Source organism: Mytilus edulis, chromosome 1 (assembly GCF_963676685.1).
Source record: "Mytilus edulis chromosome 1, xbMytEdul2.2, whole genome shotgun sequence".
Lineage (NCBI taxonomy): Eukaryota > Metazoa > Mollusca > Bivalvia > Mytilida > Mytilidae > Mytilus > Mytilus edulis.
Window position 1 is genome coordinate 49082530 of NC_092344.1, and position 17916 is coordinate 49100445.

General features: G+C 31.3%; 1 protein-coding gene across 15 annotated transcripts in view; it reads right to left on the bottom strand.

Moving 5' to 3' along the window:
* The window catches only part of LOC139513204 (E3 ubiquitin-protein ligase HUWE1-like), a 143551-nt gene that overhangs the window by 124447 nt on the left and 1188 nt on the right, over positions 1-17916 (bottom strand). For all 15 annotated transcript variants that reach the window (XM_071301595.1, XM_071301579.1, XM_071301538.1 and 12 more), the window contains exons 2-12: positions 16095-16176; positions 13832-13930; positions 13415-13531; positions 12288-12448; positions 11283-11361; positions 8140-8202; positions 7636-7710; positions 7246-7362; positions 6575-6674; positions 4824-4924; positions 4451-4512 (exon numbers count right to left, since the gene is read on the bottom strand). In XM_071301595.1, coding sequence (XP_071157696.1) covers positions 4451-4512; positions 4824-4924; positions 6575-6674; positions 7246-7362; positions 7636-7710; positions 8140-8202; positions 11283-11361; positions 12288-12448; positions 13415-13531; positions 13832-13930; positions 16095-16139 — 1019 coding nt within the window. In that variant the 5' untranslated portion in view covers positions 16140-16176. The remainder of the gene's footprint in view (positions 1-4450; positions 4513-4823; positions 4925-6574; positions 6675-7245; positions 7363-7635; positions 7711-8139; positions 8203-11282; positions 11362-12287; positions 12449-13414; positions 13532-13831; positions 13931-16094; positions 16177-17916) is intronic.

Sequence of the window (17916 nt, forward strand, 5' to 3'; positions counted from 1 at the left end):
ACATATTAATTGCTTTATCAGTAAAAATTTAAATATTTGCACATGATATTGTTTGTCCAAGAAGAACTTGAAGTCACAAATGAAAATACCCTTTGATTTTGTTTATTATATGCTTAAAAACAACCTTGGCAACAGAAATGTTGCCTAGCAACGGTTAAAAAATTGGTGCTTGCCCCTCTTAAGTATGAATTAAGCTGTTGTTTGAAGATTTTTCTTTCCATTTGGTGTTTCATTCCAATATTTTTTCATATACATCTTTTTTTATTCTTTTAAATACAAATTCCGTATTGAGCATAGCAACACAAGTGTTGTTTAGTAACAGCAAAACATGTTTGAATTAAAGCCAACTACAAATCAATAAGCCATTTTATTGAACAAATTAAATTGAATGCAATGCAGATTGTCTGTTTGTGAACATGTTTAGTTAGAAATGAAAACATAACAAGTGCATATCAATCATGCAATAATAGGTTCTTTATATTTTTATAAGTATGAGCTTAGTTATTTTTTAAGAATATACTTCCTAATACGGTGTTACACTATAATATAAACATCTAGATTATCATTATTTTTTGGACGAATTCTATATCGAATATAGAATCCCACATCTTGCTAAGCAACATCAAACATTTTTTTAAATTGTAGACCACTACAAAATCTTTGTTTCAATGTGAAAGTCTTTTCATGAAAACAAGAATATATAGGATTTAATAATTTGAGATGAGTTTGAACAGCTTTTAAAGATACTTAACAGTTAATGGAACGAAAGAGACGTGACTTGTTCCACTTAAAGACATTGTGTGGAATAAAATGTCTAATCCAGGCAATTACGATTTAATATGATGTAGGGGTTGGAATGTGTCATCTGCATGGGTACAAAACCTATGGTGAATTAGAAACGACTTATCAAGGCAAAAAAGGGGGGTGTATAAATCATTTTTGGAGTTATTAACGAGGCATTAATTGACCTAAGAAATTAAGCCTATTGTGCAGTAAAGAAACTGGCATAGCCTGTAAGAACATATATAGTTTAAGGGTTGGACAATCATTTAACCATGAAAGTTAAAGGTCAATTAATTGGACCTTGAGATCAACGGTAAATGTCATAATGATATTAAAATTGAGAATGGAAATGGGGAATGTATCAAAGAGAGAACAACCCGACCATAGAAAAAACAACAGCAGAAGGTCACTAACAGGTCTTCAATGTAACGAGAAATTCCCGCACCCGGAGTCGTCCTTCAGCTGGCCCCTAAACAAATATATACTAGTTCAGTGATGATGAACGCCATACCTAATTTCCAAATTGTACACAAGAAACTAAAATTAAAATAATACAAGACTAACAAAGACCAGAGGCTCCTGACTTGGGACAGGCGCGAAAATGCGGCGGGGTTAAACATGTTTATGAGATATCAACCCTCCCCCTATACCTCTAGCCAATGTAGAAAAGTAAACGCATAACAATACGTACATTTAAAATTCAATTCAAGAGAAGTCCGAGTCTGATGTCAGAAGATGTAACCAAAGAAAATAAACAAAATTAGACTGTTATGATATTTGAGTCATGGCTATACACTGTATGCCAAATATCATAAGTCAATGTATAAAAACTAAATAAGTGTAGACCGGGACAAGTGTGTATGAGAATAAAATTCCAAAAAAGAAGAAGAATAGTTATGTTTTTGAAGTATACTGATATTTCTATATGAAGATAACTTCACATGAAAAACATTCCTAAGCTTGAAAACATGTTTGTTTGAAAATAATCATCTGTAAAGTTAAATTAAAGGGTGCTTGAAATTTCCTGAAGTTTTGTCAATGGGGGGCACATATTCGCCGTTTTTACACATCTATTTAAAACCAAATAAATGCAGCTTTTTGTAATATTTATCAAATAAATTTCATTATAGATGAACAGCAGACATTTCAAAGGTGTAAAAAACAGAAATTTAGGCCAATCAGTCAAAAAATTACTAAGAAAAAAATCTTTGAAAATCCTGTTTTTCATTCAGGAAATTGACCGAAAATTGTTGTCCGTTTTTCGATCTTTTGCAGTTAGTGTCGTAATTTTGTTAAAGTTTAAAAAATAATCATATTTGTTATAAAATTATAATTTATCGGCATATTTTCTTCCATTTCAGCCATCCTTTGAAGTGTTTATACCTCAAAATCATAAAACGGCGAAATTGTGTCCCCGGCGAATATGGGCCTCCCACTCTATGTTGCAAAAGTTATTTCTTTTGGGTGGATGTGTATGTTTAAGCGCGGATTCCTATAAGATGGATTCTTACAGTATGCACCCTTTTATTAATTCATTGTACAATAATTAAATAAATATAATAAATGAATTAAAACGCCTGATATCGTGGGTTCTGACACCGGCCTGGTCAAACTTAGGACTTAAAAATTGGTATTTGCTGATTTCCGTTAATCAATTTGCATTAAGGGGTAAGAACAAAAACTAGTTGGATCGGAGTGTCAAGTTAGGGTAATATGTCTTCAAACGGACTGTTACAGTAACCTTTTAAGGTATAGCACAATAAAAATTAATGAAACAAACAACCCATGCAGCAACATGATGTCCAAAAGTTAGCACTTTGTGTAAACATGAATTATTATTGAAATAGTAACTTTTATTAACTGTTAACAAAACTGTATATTGTTTGCAAAAACTACGGATAATATATTCAGGAATAAATAACCTTTATTCACAAAAAAAAAAATCGGAATTTTGAGCCTTTTTAATATGGTCATTTGACATTTTTTATTCGACCGTCACTGATGAGTCTTTTGTATGCGAAACACACGTCTTACAAGCAAGATATCTTTAATTATGATGCGTTTTATTCCTTTCATATTCAATACTCATTTTATTTTCTTTGACGTGTAAATATCTGATTAAAAATAAAAGAAGCTTTTATTCTTTTGAATATGTTTAAATTCATTATACATGTAGTGCAGTTATTTTAGAAGAAATACGAAGTCGCGTTGTCGTCAAGATAGAACAACGGGAAGGCAGGTGACAATTACAAATAATAAGTCCAATAAATTCAACACCATGACCAAAAAAATGTTAACTCAAGATACATAATTTAGATCATAAAAGTGTTGGATAGTTTTGTTTAATCTTGATTATTGTTACACTTACACAATTAACTAAATAAAATTGTCACATGGTGTCTACTTATGTGATATGAATAACAATGTATGTTATTATTCACAGTCCTGTAGTTTATTTTCGCCATCTGTATTTTTATTAAATGATTGTCTAAAATATTAACTTGGCATGCCATACTTGGTAGAAATGCGGACGTGAAAGAAAGCACTTTTCACAAAAGTGTCAACGGAGATTAAAACATTCCAGGGCGACGATTTTGTCAATTATGAAACAAAATACGTATATATGCACTTTTTGAGTATGAACCAGTTATTATATTCATTCACAATTACGTTCCTAGTATTTCTCTGAAGTTTATCACAGTTCCGTCTAATTTTGGGTCATATTTCGACGGTCTGCTAAAATATCACTTTAAATTCAAGAATAATGATTAAAGGAATATCCTGTTTTCCTGTCTCAAATATGTTTATTTTTCTTCCTAAAAAAACTAGCCATTATTATAGCGTAGCAAGAATACATTTCCGTCGTCGGATCTAGTAAATACCGGAAATCATCTCCGGTCCGCAGTTCGGTTAAAAATTTCGATGATTCAATGAAAACAACGACGATTTTTTGTCACTTTTTTGAATTTTTAACTATGAGCGTACTTACGACCCACTAAAATATTTGAACTGCATCAACATTTATGTTCAAGGAATGCCTGGTATAAATATGATCGTGGGTCGTAGGTACGCTCATAGTTTAAAATGCAGAAAAAGGTTTGGAAACTGCCATTTTTCTGCCCTTTTCCAGAATCTTGAGGTCTTTACAGCAACAGGGCATGAATAATATCAACGGAAGTTGAAAAATCTATTGATGTTTACAAAAATATAGGTTTTAAACTTTAAAAATAATGTATTATATTTAATAGCAAGTCACTTTTAAATTGAACGAAATTAGGGGGCCGTTCTCTGATGCTTATCGTACCTTGTCCTTTGCTATAATAATAAAAGAGTAATTCTCATACTTGCATAATGACCTGGTACATAAAACATTACTGTTAACAATTTTGCATAATTACCCAGTACTAGACATGTTTATACTGTTATGGATTACCATGATTAATTATGTGGCAAAACAAATGCACTTTTTCGGTATATACAATAAATTTCCATTAATGAACTAAAGTGTTTCTATCACCCTTTTATTTTCAAAAATTATTGCAAACGTGTTATGTACAACTATCAGGTTTAACTTGAAACATTTTATACTCAGGTTGTGATATTCAAATGTATTTGGAAACATCTATGCATAATTAATACCATGTTATACATAATCTAAGAGACTTACTTTGGGTTTCTTTCTATGTGAATAATAGATGTCAGAGTTCTCAAAGATGCTGCTTTAATATCCTGTAATAAAGTAAATTATATAACGGCTTCATGAAATCATTTTATTGTCTGCTTCCTCTTTGAAAACATGCATATTTGAATATTCTAAAACTGCTTGTTTGTGGTTTAAAACAAAACAATCTAACCAATCCCTGAATTTTTTTTAACAGTGTTTTATTTTCTTTAAAGAAATTCAAACCCCAACATGCCTAAATAAACCTAATATTAAGTGAGTTCTAATCCAATGGCACAATATTTCTAAGTGCCCCTTAAAAAAAAAATTTCAAATGTGTTTAGATTATTTTTTTCATAAAAAGAAACCATTTACTTACAACTAAATTTGAATCATTAACTTCCACTATATCTACCAGTTCTTCGACTAATCCTGGATATAGCATAGAGTTCATATTTTCTTGTACAGCATTGGAATATACTGTAAAAAAGATAGAATATCTAAATATGATACATGTATCAACAATTACTACTATTTTTAGATTATATAGCTGTTACAGTTACGTCAATATAAATGGTAGCGTTATACATAAATGTCAGGATATTTCAAAAAGCCTGGAAAAACTATTTTTTAGTTGTTCTTATCAATATCTTTCATGTAGTTATACTACACAAATAAACCAATACTTTGACATATAAACTAAATTTACAATTGAAATATTCATATCGCCAACCTTTGACATGACAACCTGTATGTAACTTCGGCCCCTGTTCTAGAATTTAGTAGGGATGAAAGCACTTCTTTTCAAATTTGATAGGTGGTGGTTATTTTATAAAGATAGTATAAACGATTACAGGGAATTATTAAAATTTAATGCATATGATGTAACAAGAGTGCACACGCTGAAATGTCTCGCCTTCTATACTAATCATTGATATTATGTTGATAGTCCTAAGTATAAAGCTAAGCTTTATTACAACTGTCACATAAACTTAACATTAACCAAGATAACTAAACAAAGACCAATGAACCTTGAAAAAGAGGTCCAGGTCAGATGAACCATGGCAGGCAGACAGGTACAGCTAACAATGCTTCTATACAACATATATAGTTGACACATTACTTATAGTTTAAGAAAAATATACCAAAACACAAAAACTTAACACTGTGCAATGAACCGTGAAAATGAGGTCACGGTTAAATAAAACCTGCTCGACTGACATAAAAATCATAAAATATTTCCATACACCAAATATAGTTGACCTATGGCATATAGCATTAGATAAAAAGACCAAAACTCAAAAACTTAACTTTGACCACTGAACCATGAAAATGAGGTCAAGGTCACATGACATCTGCCCGCTAGACATGTACACTTAACAATCATTCCATACAACAAATATAGTAGACTTATTGCATATGGTATGAGAAAAACAGACCAAAACACAAAAATTTAACTATAACCACTGAACCATGAAAATTAGGTCAAGGTCAGATGACACCTGCCAGTTGGACATGTACACCTTATAGTCCTTCCATTCACCGAATATACTAGCCCTATTGCTTATAGTATCTGAGATATGGACTTGACCACCAAAACTTAACCTTGTTCACTGATCAATGAAATGAGGTCGAGGTCAAGTGAAAACTGTCTGACAGACACGAGGACCTTGCAAGGTATGCACATATCAAATATAGTTATCCTATTACTTATAATAAGAGAGAATTCAACATTACAAAAAATTTGAACTTTTTTTTCAAGTGGTCACTGAACCATGAAAATGAGGTCAAGGACATTGGACATGTGACTGACGGAAACTTCGTAACATGAAGCATCTATATACAAAGTATGAAGCATCCAGGTCTTCCACCTTCTAAAATATAAAGCTTTTAAGAAGTGAGCTAACGCCGCCGCCGTAGCCGCCGCCGGATCACTATCCCTATGTCGAGCTTTCTGCAATAAAAGTTGCAGGCTCGACAAAAATGAATAGTCACTTCCGAACAAACATTTATTTTTGGAACAGTCCTTTTTTTTAAATATGTTTAAATTTGTCAAATCTCATTTGGACTCTAAAGCTTGATCATTAGATTTATGACATTAAAGTAAACTATGAAATTTGATGTACATACCAAGGATTGCCAATGCCTGAAGTCTTGCCTGAACACACTGCAATCTTGCTTCATACTTGGAGAACAAACAGGCAAGTCTGATATGAGTATACAACAAAGTCTGAAAAACACAAGCATTAATTATATCACTGCACCATGTATTGCAAAAGTAAAACTTGACAACAAAAATAATTAATGTTTTGTAGATAAAAAAAAAGTTTGAACAGACAAACATGCAGACCAAGGAACCATTGTAACAATTGGGTATTTATTGCCAACTCTTTGTCTGCTAGTGTTTTCATTCAAACTAGTTGGCAGGTTTTTAAACCTATGCTTAAACGAGAACAAAACACTATATGCTCATTCATTAAGAACACACCAGAGAATGTTGAAAAGCAACTAGAAACCAAAACATATCTGATATATTTTCAAAAATTTATGGAACTAAATACAATCAAAATATATCTTGCATTTAAATAAAATTACCTTTACACTAATCATGAAACCATTTTTTTTACTGCACATGCCTAAAATCCTTTATAATATGCCAAAAGTTGTAGTTAGCATTAAATATTAATCTTTAATGATTATAATGTTCTTAGACAGATATAGGAAGATGTGATATGAGTGCCACTGAGACAACTCTCCATCCAAATAACAATTTATAAAAGTAAACCATTATAGGTCATTACCTGCTTATTTTCTGGAATTTTAAAAGATGACATGATTTCTTCCATTATTTCTGAAGGCATCTTCTTTGATTTGTCCAAATTTTCCATGTGAATAGAAGTTATAACACTGGCTTGATTCTGTGAAGTAAAAAAAAACTTTTTTATCTTTAATCCTACCAATGAAAGCAGTAAATAAAGAAGTTGTGTTTGATAATAGCTTCCATGAAAATTAAAATACAGCAGAATATACTGGATTAAATTTTAATGCATTAATTGAGGTGATCTTCACAGTACATGTAGATTAAGCTTTGTTTATGTTTCTTTCCTAATGATTTTTTTAAATTGTTCTGTACTTCAGAGATGATGCAGTTTCCCACAAGTCTATAAACTTATAATTGAGCTATATAATACCTTTTTCCCAGCTTTATCTTCCTTGTTTTCCATGTAAAACTCAAAGTGAAGTGTGGTTGCACTGGATGGAAACTCCTACAACAATAAAGAAGAAAAAAATTAAAACGTTTAAAATAATCTTAACAGAAGTAAAAATATACCTTACGATAGTGACTCTAATAAAATACAGGAAATACTTTCCACTCAATCCTTATATATATCATTATAATAAGGTTCTCCATAAGAATTGTTTTTTTTTACTTCCTTTACTTTGATTACTATGCATGATATTTTCTAATCTAATATACATAAAACATAGGCAACTTGAATCTCAACATTTTGGCATTAAACTGCACTGTAAAAATGTGAAATGGGTAGAATAATTCTTAAATTTCCATCCTACAACAACACATTATATTTACTCTAGTACTGACTGCTACATATCCCGCTATATCTTAAACCAGAAAAAAGAAATATTCCATGTAAACTTTAGAAGTTTACTTTTTCTTTACAGCAAATACTAACCGATACTTGGCTATTTTTGCAACACTCTGCCAAACCAAAACCATTTTCCTTTCCACCCCAACTCTGAAAATAAAAATTTAATGTCATATATTTTCAAGCAGAAGATACAAACCCTTTCATATAAAAATATAAAATATTTAGAAATGCTAAGGTTTAGCAAAAGAAATTGTCTAGCTACAATACCAGGATAGAAATTACAACAAACTTCTACCCAACGATGCCAATCACTACATTAATATAGCATTGTAAACAATCACGTATGTCACATGCAAGGATCCGGAAATTTTTTCAGCTAATTTCGGTCATTTTGGGATAACTTAAAAGTTGGTGCCCTTTTTAAACAAAGATTGTGTGAATGCTCATACAGTCATACTCGTAGCATCAACGAACTTGTTTAACTGTTGCATCGCATTTACTTCAGAAATTTCCCTACCATGTTCCTTAAAATCGATCTTGAGCAATAAAAGGAAGGCACCAGTTTAAAAATGAAATGATTTTAATGACTCAAAACGATAAATTTCTCAAACTTCGCTTACGTTTCTTTCGATTTTGAAGACAAAATTATAACCGGATGTTTTACGACAATAGTAAAACGACCAATTCCGGACTCATTTCCGGGATTAGTTTTGTTTATCAAATTCACAGGAAATCGTCGGCTTTTTAACTGTTTTACCTTTAATAGTGTTTGAATATTAATTATAATAGTTGGACTTGTTAAATTTAGCATGAAATCATTTTTTATTTACGATTTAGTGTCTAATTTGCGGAAGAGAATTTCAAGCATGCGTATTAGTAAACAAAGCACGTGTGTTTGTAGTGAAACAATATTTTGTTCTACGTAAATTAATTTAATTTTAATTTAATTTTAAATCAGAATTGACAATTGTCTAAGCTGAGAAAAGTAATTAAATAATGCAGACAGTTGTTATGAACTTTTAATTTCTTTAAAATATTAGTTCTGAGCTCGTGATCAATAAAAAATTTAATTAAAAACACAGGTAAAGAGATTAGCGATCATTAGCCAATATTTCCAGGAGGCATTACTATAGTTATTAGGAGGGCCCTCAGGATTATAACACTTTACTGGAGTGGCAGTTTTATTACAGGAAAAGGATAACAACAAAAAATAAGTTCAAAATGGCGATTTAGACAATGTTAGAAACTCGATCTCAACGAAATGACATTGAATGACCGAAATTATTTCTGTAAAAAAATAAAATTTGTCCTAAATCCCAATTACTCATTTAGGACAAACTACTTTCAGTTTAGGTCAAGACTGGCATATATGACCGTTTCCGGACCCTTGGTCACATGACAAGACACAGATGAAGATACACAATGCATTTGATGAAATAGTTTTCCCTAAATTTCTCATACTCAGTAAATGAGCATAAAATAAAAAAATCTTTATGCTAGGGCTGTTCCAGATATAATAATATGGAGGTTGGAAGATCTTTTCATACTCTCATGGCATGGGGAAGGGGGCATTAGATGTTATCTTTGTCCTTCCGTTTGTTCCATTTTTTATTGAGAAGCAAGCTTGAGCAGCGCCATCTGTATCCATAGACACACCTTCCTCTTTTATTATATCATCCTTTACTGCCAAGAATATATTTTAATTTATCAATTCCTGTAATTGTTTACTTAAATAATCACCTTCTAACAGATTTGCAAGAGTTTTGATGAAATCACAAATTTTAAATAACTTACATACAGTACAGTAGACTTCCGACAATTGGATACCCAAAATGTCAGCTAAAAATATCTGATTACCCAATATATTCAATTAGACGATAAATATATATTCATTCAATATTCTGCAATAATAAGTAGATCTTATCCTGAGATGTTACTAACCCTGACAATTGCTTAATATGTGAAAGGGCTGGAGGATGATGAAGTGATTTTTATCAGTTACTTTAGTTCGATGTTTGCATGTTTGTGTAAAGATTATGTCAGATGATTATGTAATGATTAATTTTTTTTGCACTTGCAGCTTTTAAATCCTATATTTATTAAAATAAATCAAATGTCCTGAAATATTTATGTGAATTATTATCTTCCATCTATAATTTGTCTTTATTTATTTAGTAAACAAATTAATACCCATTAAAGGCATTATTTCCATTTTCAATCAGGTAAACTAATTTGGCTATAAATAGATCAAAGCAGGTTTGGGTAGAATCTCTGAACTAAAATTGTAATTGTTATAATTTTATTTCTTTAAATAATCAAATTTAATTTTATGAAAATAATTATGATTGATAAAATGTTATTGTATAAAGTTTACGTTTTCTGAAGACTATTTATATTTAGGTCATGGTTCTAGAGGCTTCTTCACAAATTTGTAAACAAACCAATATTGCCGTCATGACATGTGGTTACCTTTGCACATTTGAAAAAAATATTTCTGACATAAGTCAGATTTCTTTTGTCAATAGGGTTATATTTATATTGTAATAAATTATTCAGAAGGAGGTTCATTCAGTTTAGATTATATTTCTCATTCTATAAGCATTTGGAGTTTAATCAAAATTCCCCAACATCAACGTACTGCTCTTGTCAGACTCAATTGAGTCTTGTATAACTTATAAATAGGTTCAAACCATTTGAAGTAAAAGGGCATCTAATTCACATGACATCAGAAAACAATCAACAATTTAATAAGCAATAGATCCTTTTTATTTATTAAAAATAAAATCTTCTTGTCTGCAAAGTTGCAAATTTGTAACTTCAGAGTCCATTTCCTGTCAGAAAATCATTGAAAATATCCAAATGTACATGGTTTTTAACAAAATTACCTGAATATTTAGATTTGCAGATATATTCTTACATCCAATATTCGATTACACGATAAAATTAACCTTAAACATATAGGGAAGGGTTTTGTGTTTTGAAATAATATTACAAAAGCCGATATATTTGTTTAGCCGATATCCGATTAGGTGGAGTCTTTTGTACTAACAATCCAAATTTTATTTATAAACAAAAGTATTTTTAGAAAAGAATTGCTATCTTCAGTTCACTGTTCATTATTCATAAACAATGAAAATAGATCTTAGAAAAACATAATATATCATGCAAACTATTCACTTCAATTCAATATATAGCAATAATGTATGTACAATGAATGGCAACCTTACCTCAGCTAAATGAGTCAATCTGATAATTAAGGCCTGTTTCTTGTCATTTGCTAACCTTGTGATGAAATTAGAGCGCTTGCTGAAATAGATATTAATGACACTGATGAGCTTTTTTTTTTAAGTTTCCTGGCCAGATCTTTACAATGAAACAATTAAAACAAAATCAAAAAGTCCCAAAACATCTTTTTTTTTTTTCTAAATAAAAATTTTCAACCTACTAAAAAATGGAAAACAACATGTTTAATAATTTATTGCGTCCGAAGCACTTTTCTGGAGTAACCTTCATCAGGAACGCTCAAAGCCAAACATTCGAAATCCGAAGATATATAAGTACAGAAAATCATTGAAGAGCTATATGTCAAAAATATCTAAAATAAATAGCCAAATTCATCTAAAGCATACCAAAACATGCCCCATCTTTTCAAACTGCACATGGACTGGTAACTTTGTAATTTTATTAATCTATAAAGTTTGATCTTATGATATTGATCAATTTAATCTACAAAAACTATAATTCACATTTGTGAACAGAAATCATGCAGGGTATAATGCTGTTTGTGGTGTAGTTAATATGCAATTCGTCCAAATTATGGTATATTTTAATTTTCATTCTTGCAAAAGTAAAACAATTTAAAATAACATTGATGTCAAAGTATTTGAGTATAAAGTAAATGGAATACAAAATAGATCAGATAATTGTAGATAAAAAATATACTTCAATCTTGGTAATGGGCTTAATATACCCAAAAAATACATATCAAGGGGAAGTAACTTTGTAGATTTTTAAATATTAATAAAACAGCACACCTGAAAACCATGACGTATGCCACAAGTCCTGTAGTTTCAGATATAGCTTTATACATTTGTGTACTGATGATGATAAGTCAAAACAAAAGTTACACAGAGTTTTATCATTTAACCATTGCTGTCAGGCTGTCACTGCCACTTTGTTTGTTATCCCTTTAACCAAAATTTTGAGAAAAAAATCAAAAATTCTGCCCTTACCTGAATACATATAGGAGATTTAGTACTGCCAAAACTACAGTCATATCACAGGAAGTCAGCAAAGTTGTCAAGTGTTCCATCGAGTTGTACAAATGACGGGAGAAGCTGTGTTCTATCAGTAAGGAAGTGAAGTGCAAAACATGTAACAGCAAACTCTTCATCTACAAAATGAACAGAAGAAATTAACCTTGAAAGTTACACCCACTGTTTCTTTATTGTACTTATTATTTCCTAGTATTCAATGAGATGAATCTACATTGTATTATTATTTACTGTCTAGCTACAATACCAGGGTAAAAGCTACAATTAAACTTCTACCCAACGATGCCAATCACTACATTAATATAGCATTGTAAACAATCACATATGTCACATGACAAGACACAAATGAAGATACACATTGCATAATACAGTTATACACACCTAATTGAATGATAAAACCCACAGAGATGTGCAAGTTTCCAAGAATGTCAGTCAAAACTTTACACAAGTTGAGACCGAGTGATATCATACATATTCTTCAATTATAGCCCTTTACAAGATTTTTTTCTTTTTATATGTTGTACTGTTTTAACCTCACCACATTATGTGCCTTTTACTACATGAATGATATCTTGACCAATTCCTACATATATATGGCAATTAACCCAAAACTTAATCCCAGCCTCCCCATTGTTATATGGTACATTGTTGTACAATTTCAGAGAGATCCATACAATTACATATAAGTTATTGTCTTGAAACTAGAAAATTGCTTGTTTTGACCCCTTTTTGGCCCTGAATTCCTAAACTTTGGCCCATAACCCCTAAAATGAATCCAAACCTTCTACTTGTGGTTTAAAACATTGCGATATGATTTCAGAGCAATTGAAATACTTCTACACAAGTTATTATCCTGAAACTAGAAAAATGCTTGTTTTGGGCCCCTTTTTCTTATCGGTTGGGACCATCTTCCCCAAAATCAATCCCAACCTTCCTTTTGCGGTATTCTGAAAAAATTTCATGAAGATTTGTTTACTTAAACTAACGTTATTATCCGGAAACCAATGTGTCTTCGGATGACGATTACCATTATATGATCCCAAAATTTTTTTGGGGTCGTATAAAAATGCATCTCAAACACTTACATCTTCCTTTCCAGACTGGTCGCAGGACAAAGTCCATTTTCCCTCTTCTTTCTTACAAGTCTTTTCCAAAACTTCATCAAATCTGTCCAATACATCTGACCAATGATACAATTCACACTGCAAGAAACACAACTCATAAATTAAAAAAAATTAATTACTAGTTTTATAATCTGTTTTTTGATAAATTGGTACTTCTGAAAATGATATGTGTATTGATTTATACTTCTTTGTGTTAAGAAGATGTACAATATTAAATGTCTATGTTCCATTTCTACATCTTGAACTGAAAGTAAACTGTTGTGGTAGTGTAACATCAAAATAAATCTACTAACTACTTCATTTATTTTTTTTTCATATTTAAGAATCCTTACAACTTTATCATATAGGAAATAAATTTGATGACCCTGTTGCAAGTACCTTTCCAAATGTCCATGTTTTTAACTGCAACAATTCGCTTTTGAGATTTTCTTCTGTAGCTACTTTGAGCTTTTCTATAAGTGCTCTGCAATCAACAGGCTGAAAAATATAATTTATAGTTATAAACAAAGTGACTTAAGGTGGTACCTAACACTACAGGGAGATAACTCTGTAATATCAGCTAAACGTTTTAATTACGTTGCCTTGTGAAGGCAATATAAAGCTTCTCAATGATCAAAATTAGTGTTTGTCAAACTGCTATATAACCAGTGTAATTTTTCTGATAAAACGCTTGGTTCAAATTTTTTGATTTTTTTTTTATTTTTGTTAAAGGGTCAAAGTAAATACTTTGTCAAAATTTTATGAAAATTAAACGAGCCAAATTAATTTTAGTGAAAGTGTTGGGTACCACCTTAAAATGAAGGTAAAGCAATAAACCAACAGATTGTTACCAAATAAGACAATTGTGACTCATTGGCAACACTTACTATTCTATTGAAGCTCAGATGTTACAATTCAATGAATTTATGCAACTTTGACACTTTCAATAGGTTTTAAGGACCAGCACATGTCATGTGTTGTCAAAAAAAGATTTTTTTTACTTCAGTTTGCTAACACAAATGAACTATATTTGGCATCAATTTCAAAGTTGTGGAACCCAATGCTCTGTCTGATTGTAGTATCTGGCATTCACACATACAGAGAAGTTGGTATCACCCCCAATTTTGATGTTGGTTCATGTTGATCAGAATTAAGTTATCCATGTTGTGTTTTGAATACTGTAGTCTTTTTGCCATTTTTTGCTATGACATAGTTACATGTAGATTGGTTTTCTTAGGCCGTGTTCCCATTGACATAAACTCGGTGTTGTGTAAGTGTAACTCACACGTAAACTAAACAAAATTACGTTCCCATTGATAAAACTCAATGTTTACATGTAGTGTAAATCATGTTTTGTCTACATGCAGTCGATACTTGATGTGGGCCTTGTGTAGATTCAGTGTACATAAAACTAGGCATTTAAAACATTAGTTTCACTGTGCATATTTAAAGAAGAAACGATTTTTGAATAAAATTGATATTTATAGCAATTATTTTAATAAAAGTTATTTACAGAAATATTTGTCTAAACTTGATATATTTATTTGTTTTGTTTAGAAATAAAACTTAACGTAGCTTTATTAAGCCCTTATCAAGACTCAAAGCAGCATCTTTGCCGAACACATAATTCATTTGAAAATTAAGGTATTTCCGAATAAACTTGACTTACACAGAAATATTTGCCACTGGTCTTTACTCAAACAACGATTCACTCATAAATGCATTACTAAAAAAGTGTGAGGTAAATGTATTGTTTGTGCAGTATCTAGGATCCGTGAAATTACACTTAAAAAGTAAAAAAAAACCAACATTACCCCCCCCTTTTTTTTGCCAAATACTTCTTGGAGAAAAGTACCATTTGAACAAACAGAAAAGATAGAAATATAGTGATCCCTAATATATCAATCCTTCTTCTTCGTCTGTAAGCACGCTGTTGCAGCCTACGTTTTCTAATGCTTAATCGAGACATCTTTAGTATCTTTAAACCACTGCAAATCATCAAAATGGCTTCCATAAAGAAGCAACCACTTAACTTAAAAAAAAAGGGGGGGGGGGGGGGGGTATTTTTTTATATTTATCTGAGTCAGAATTTTTTCCGCACAAACGTTTTACGGGTTTTTTTTTTTTTGTTTTTTTTTTTTGATGCTGGTAATCAATTTTTTTTCTTCCAACATTTAACACTAATGTATGGGGAAACTCTTGATTCAGAATATTTTTTATCATCTATAGAACCAGAATTGTTTTCTTTATCCAATTGGTGTTTGGAATATTTCCATCCCCCTATTCAGAGTCAAATGGTCGTTCCCTTACTGCTAGAAAAGTTGTCTGAAAACTTGTTTCATTCGATTCTACCTAATGAACATTTAAATGACATAGAGTTTACAAGTGTGAACGAATCTTATGTACAGGTAATTAAATAAGGTGTATAGATGTGAACAAATTTAATGTGAAACCAATGTCCAGTACATTAAACTAATTGTAAACAAGTTTACTGTACATGGAGTTTGGTGTGAACACGGCCTAAGTTGTAAGTTAAAACATCCCTATTATATTTCACCTCTCTTGATAAAATCTTGTTTTATTAGTCACATGATGCTGAAACAGTCTTTGAAGAAAATTGTGAACATGTAGAAAAGATTGTGTTATATACTTTAATTCTTACCACTTCTGTTGTTGACTTTTTCAACTTCGCTCTGTCAATCTTCATTGTGAAGTTCTGTAACTATTCTAACAAATACAAGTTCCTAAAAAATATATATATATACATTAAATTGAGGCATGTTTTCAGTTCTGTATGATACCAATATCTGTTAATGTACTTCATTCACTAAGTCATGTATTCTGAAAGTAATTTATGAGTCAGCATACGATTATGACTGCAACAAATTTACAAGAGTAATACATAGCAATAATAAAAAGTATGAAGCATTAACATATCACATGTACAGGTTAGTGTCAGAGTTTTATCAGTCAAATATTCCAATAGTCTTAGATTCATGATTATTTTTAATCAGTTGTCATCGACTTTGAATTAGCTGTCAGTAACTGCGAGTATTCTCAGATCTGTACTTAAGTGTCTTTTTGTTGTTGGGATATACAAGTACTCAGCCAGGTCCACTCTATTTGAATCTATCTGATGGGTTAAGCATTTTCCTACTGATTTTTATAGTTCGTTGCTATGTTGAACTGTTACACCACTGTCCCAGGTTAAGGGAAAGGTTGGAATCCTGCTAACATGTTTAACCCTGTCATATACTTATGGTATGTGCCTGTCCCAAGTCAGGAGCCTGTAATTTAGTGGTTGTTGTTCGCTGCTGTGCTAAGTGTTTGATCTTCCTTTTTAGGCGGTTAGTTTTCTCTTTTGAATTGTTTTACCAGTACATGTGTTATTTCTGGGTTTTGTATTATATAGCAGACTGTACAGTATCAGTCTTCACGATGAACTGTTAAATCTACAGGCCCAGAGCTCAATTTTTGAAAGTTTTTAGTTAGAATCTGTTGGCCTGTAGATATGATTTTTACAGGCCCAAGAGCAATTTTACAAGCCTGGGCTGCCACTAATCGTGAAGACTGCAGTGTAGGCTTTGATCAGTGTTGAAGGCTGTACGAGACTTATAATTATCAATTTCTGTGACATTTGGACTCTTGTAAAGAATTGCAAATTACAGTCTACACGGTGAACTGTTAAATCTACAGGCCTGGAGCTCAATTTTTGAATTTTTTTAGTTAGAATCTGTTGGCCTGTAGATAGAATTTTAACAGGCCCAAGTGCAATTTTACAAGCCTGGGCTGCCATTCAGCGTGAAGACTGGCAAAATGCTTTAAATCTTTAAATATGCATTTGATATCTACTAAATGTTACTAAAGCATGAATAACTAAAAGATTAAAATTTTACAATATATTCACAAAAAGGGAGTCATTAACCTAAGGCATAAAAAAGCTAGCAAGCTGTTGAAAAAAATATGATGCTATATATATTGCATGAATTATTTGGCTACTTCATTTTTTATAATTGATAATCAGCACTGCTGTCATTAGGGAATCTTGATTAAATAACTACAGAACAAACATTATTTGTAGTATATCCTGCATAATGACAACCATGAAGACACTTGTCACTTGAACCTAAATAGTGCATCCCTTTCATCTGATAAATGAAGTCATAATGGCGTACATGATTGACAAACATTTCAGTACCGGAAATAACTTGAAAGTGGTCTACTGCATGCAAAATAAACAATTATCATTAGGTCGTTGTTTTATCATTTTCACACAGCTCCTTTTGAAACTCATTTCTTTTCTTTAGGCTTTAATACCCCTTATTGCTATTTTATGTATTTAGTCCAATCCGGGAAAAAACAGTCATTTATGCAGCTTCCTATTTGGGTAAGGCCGCCGAAAATAGAGGTCATCAGTAGTGAGCTGAGGGAGGAAAAACTTTAGAAAGCAACCATTAAGAAACTTTGATAGAGTATGATCCACT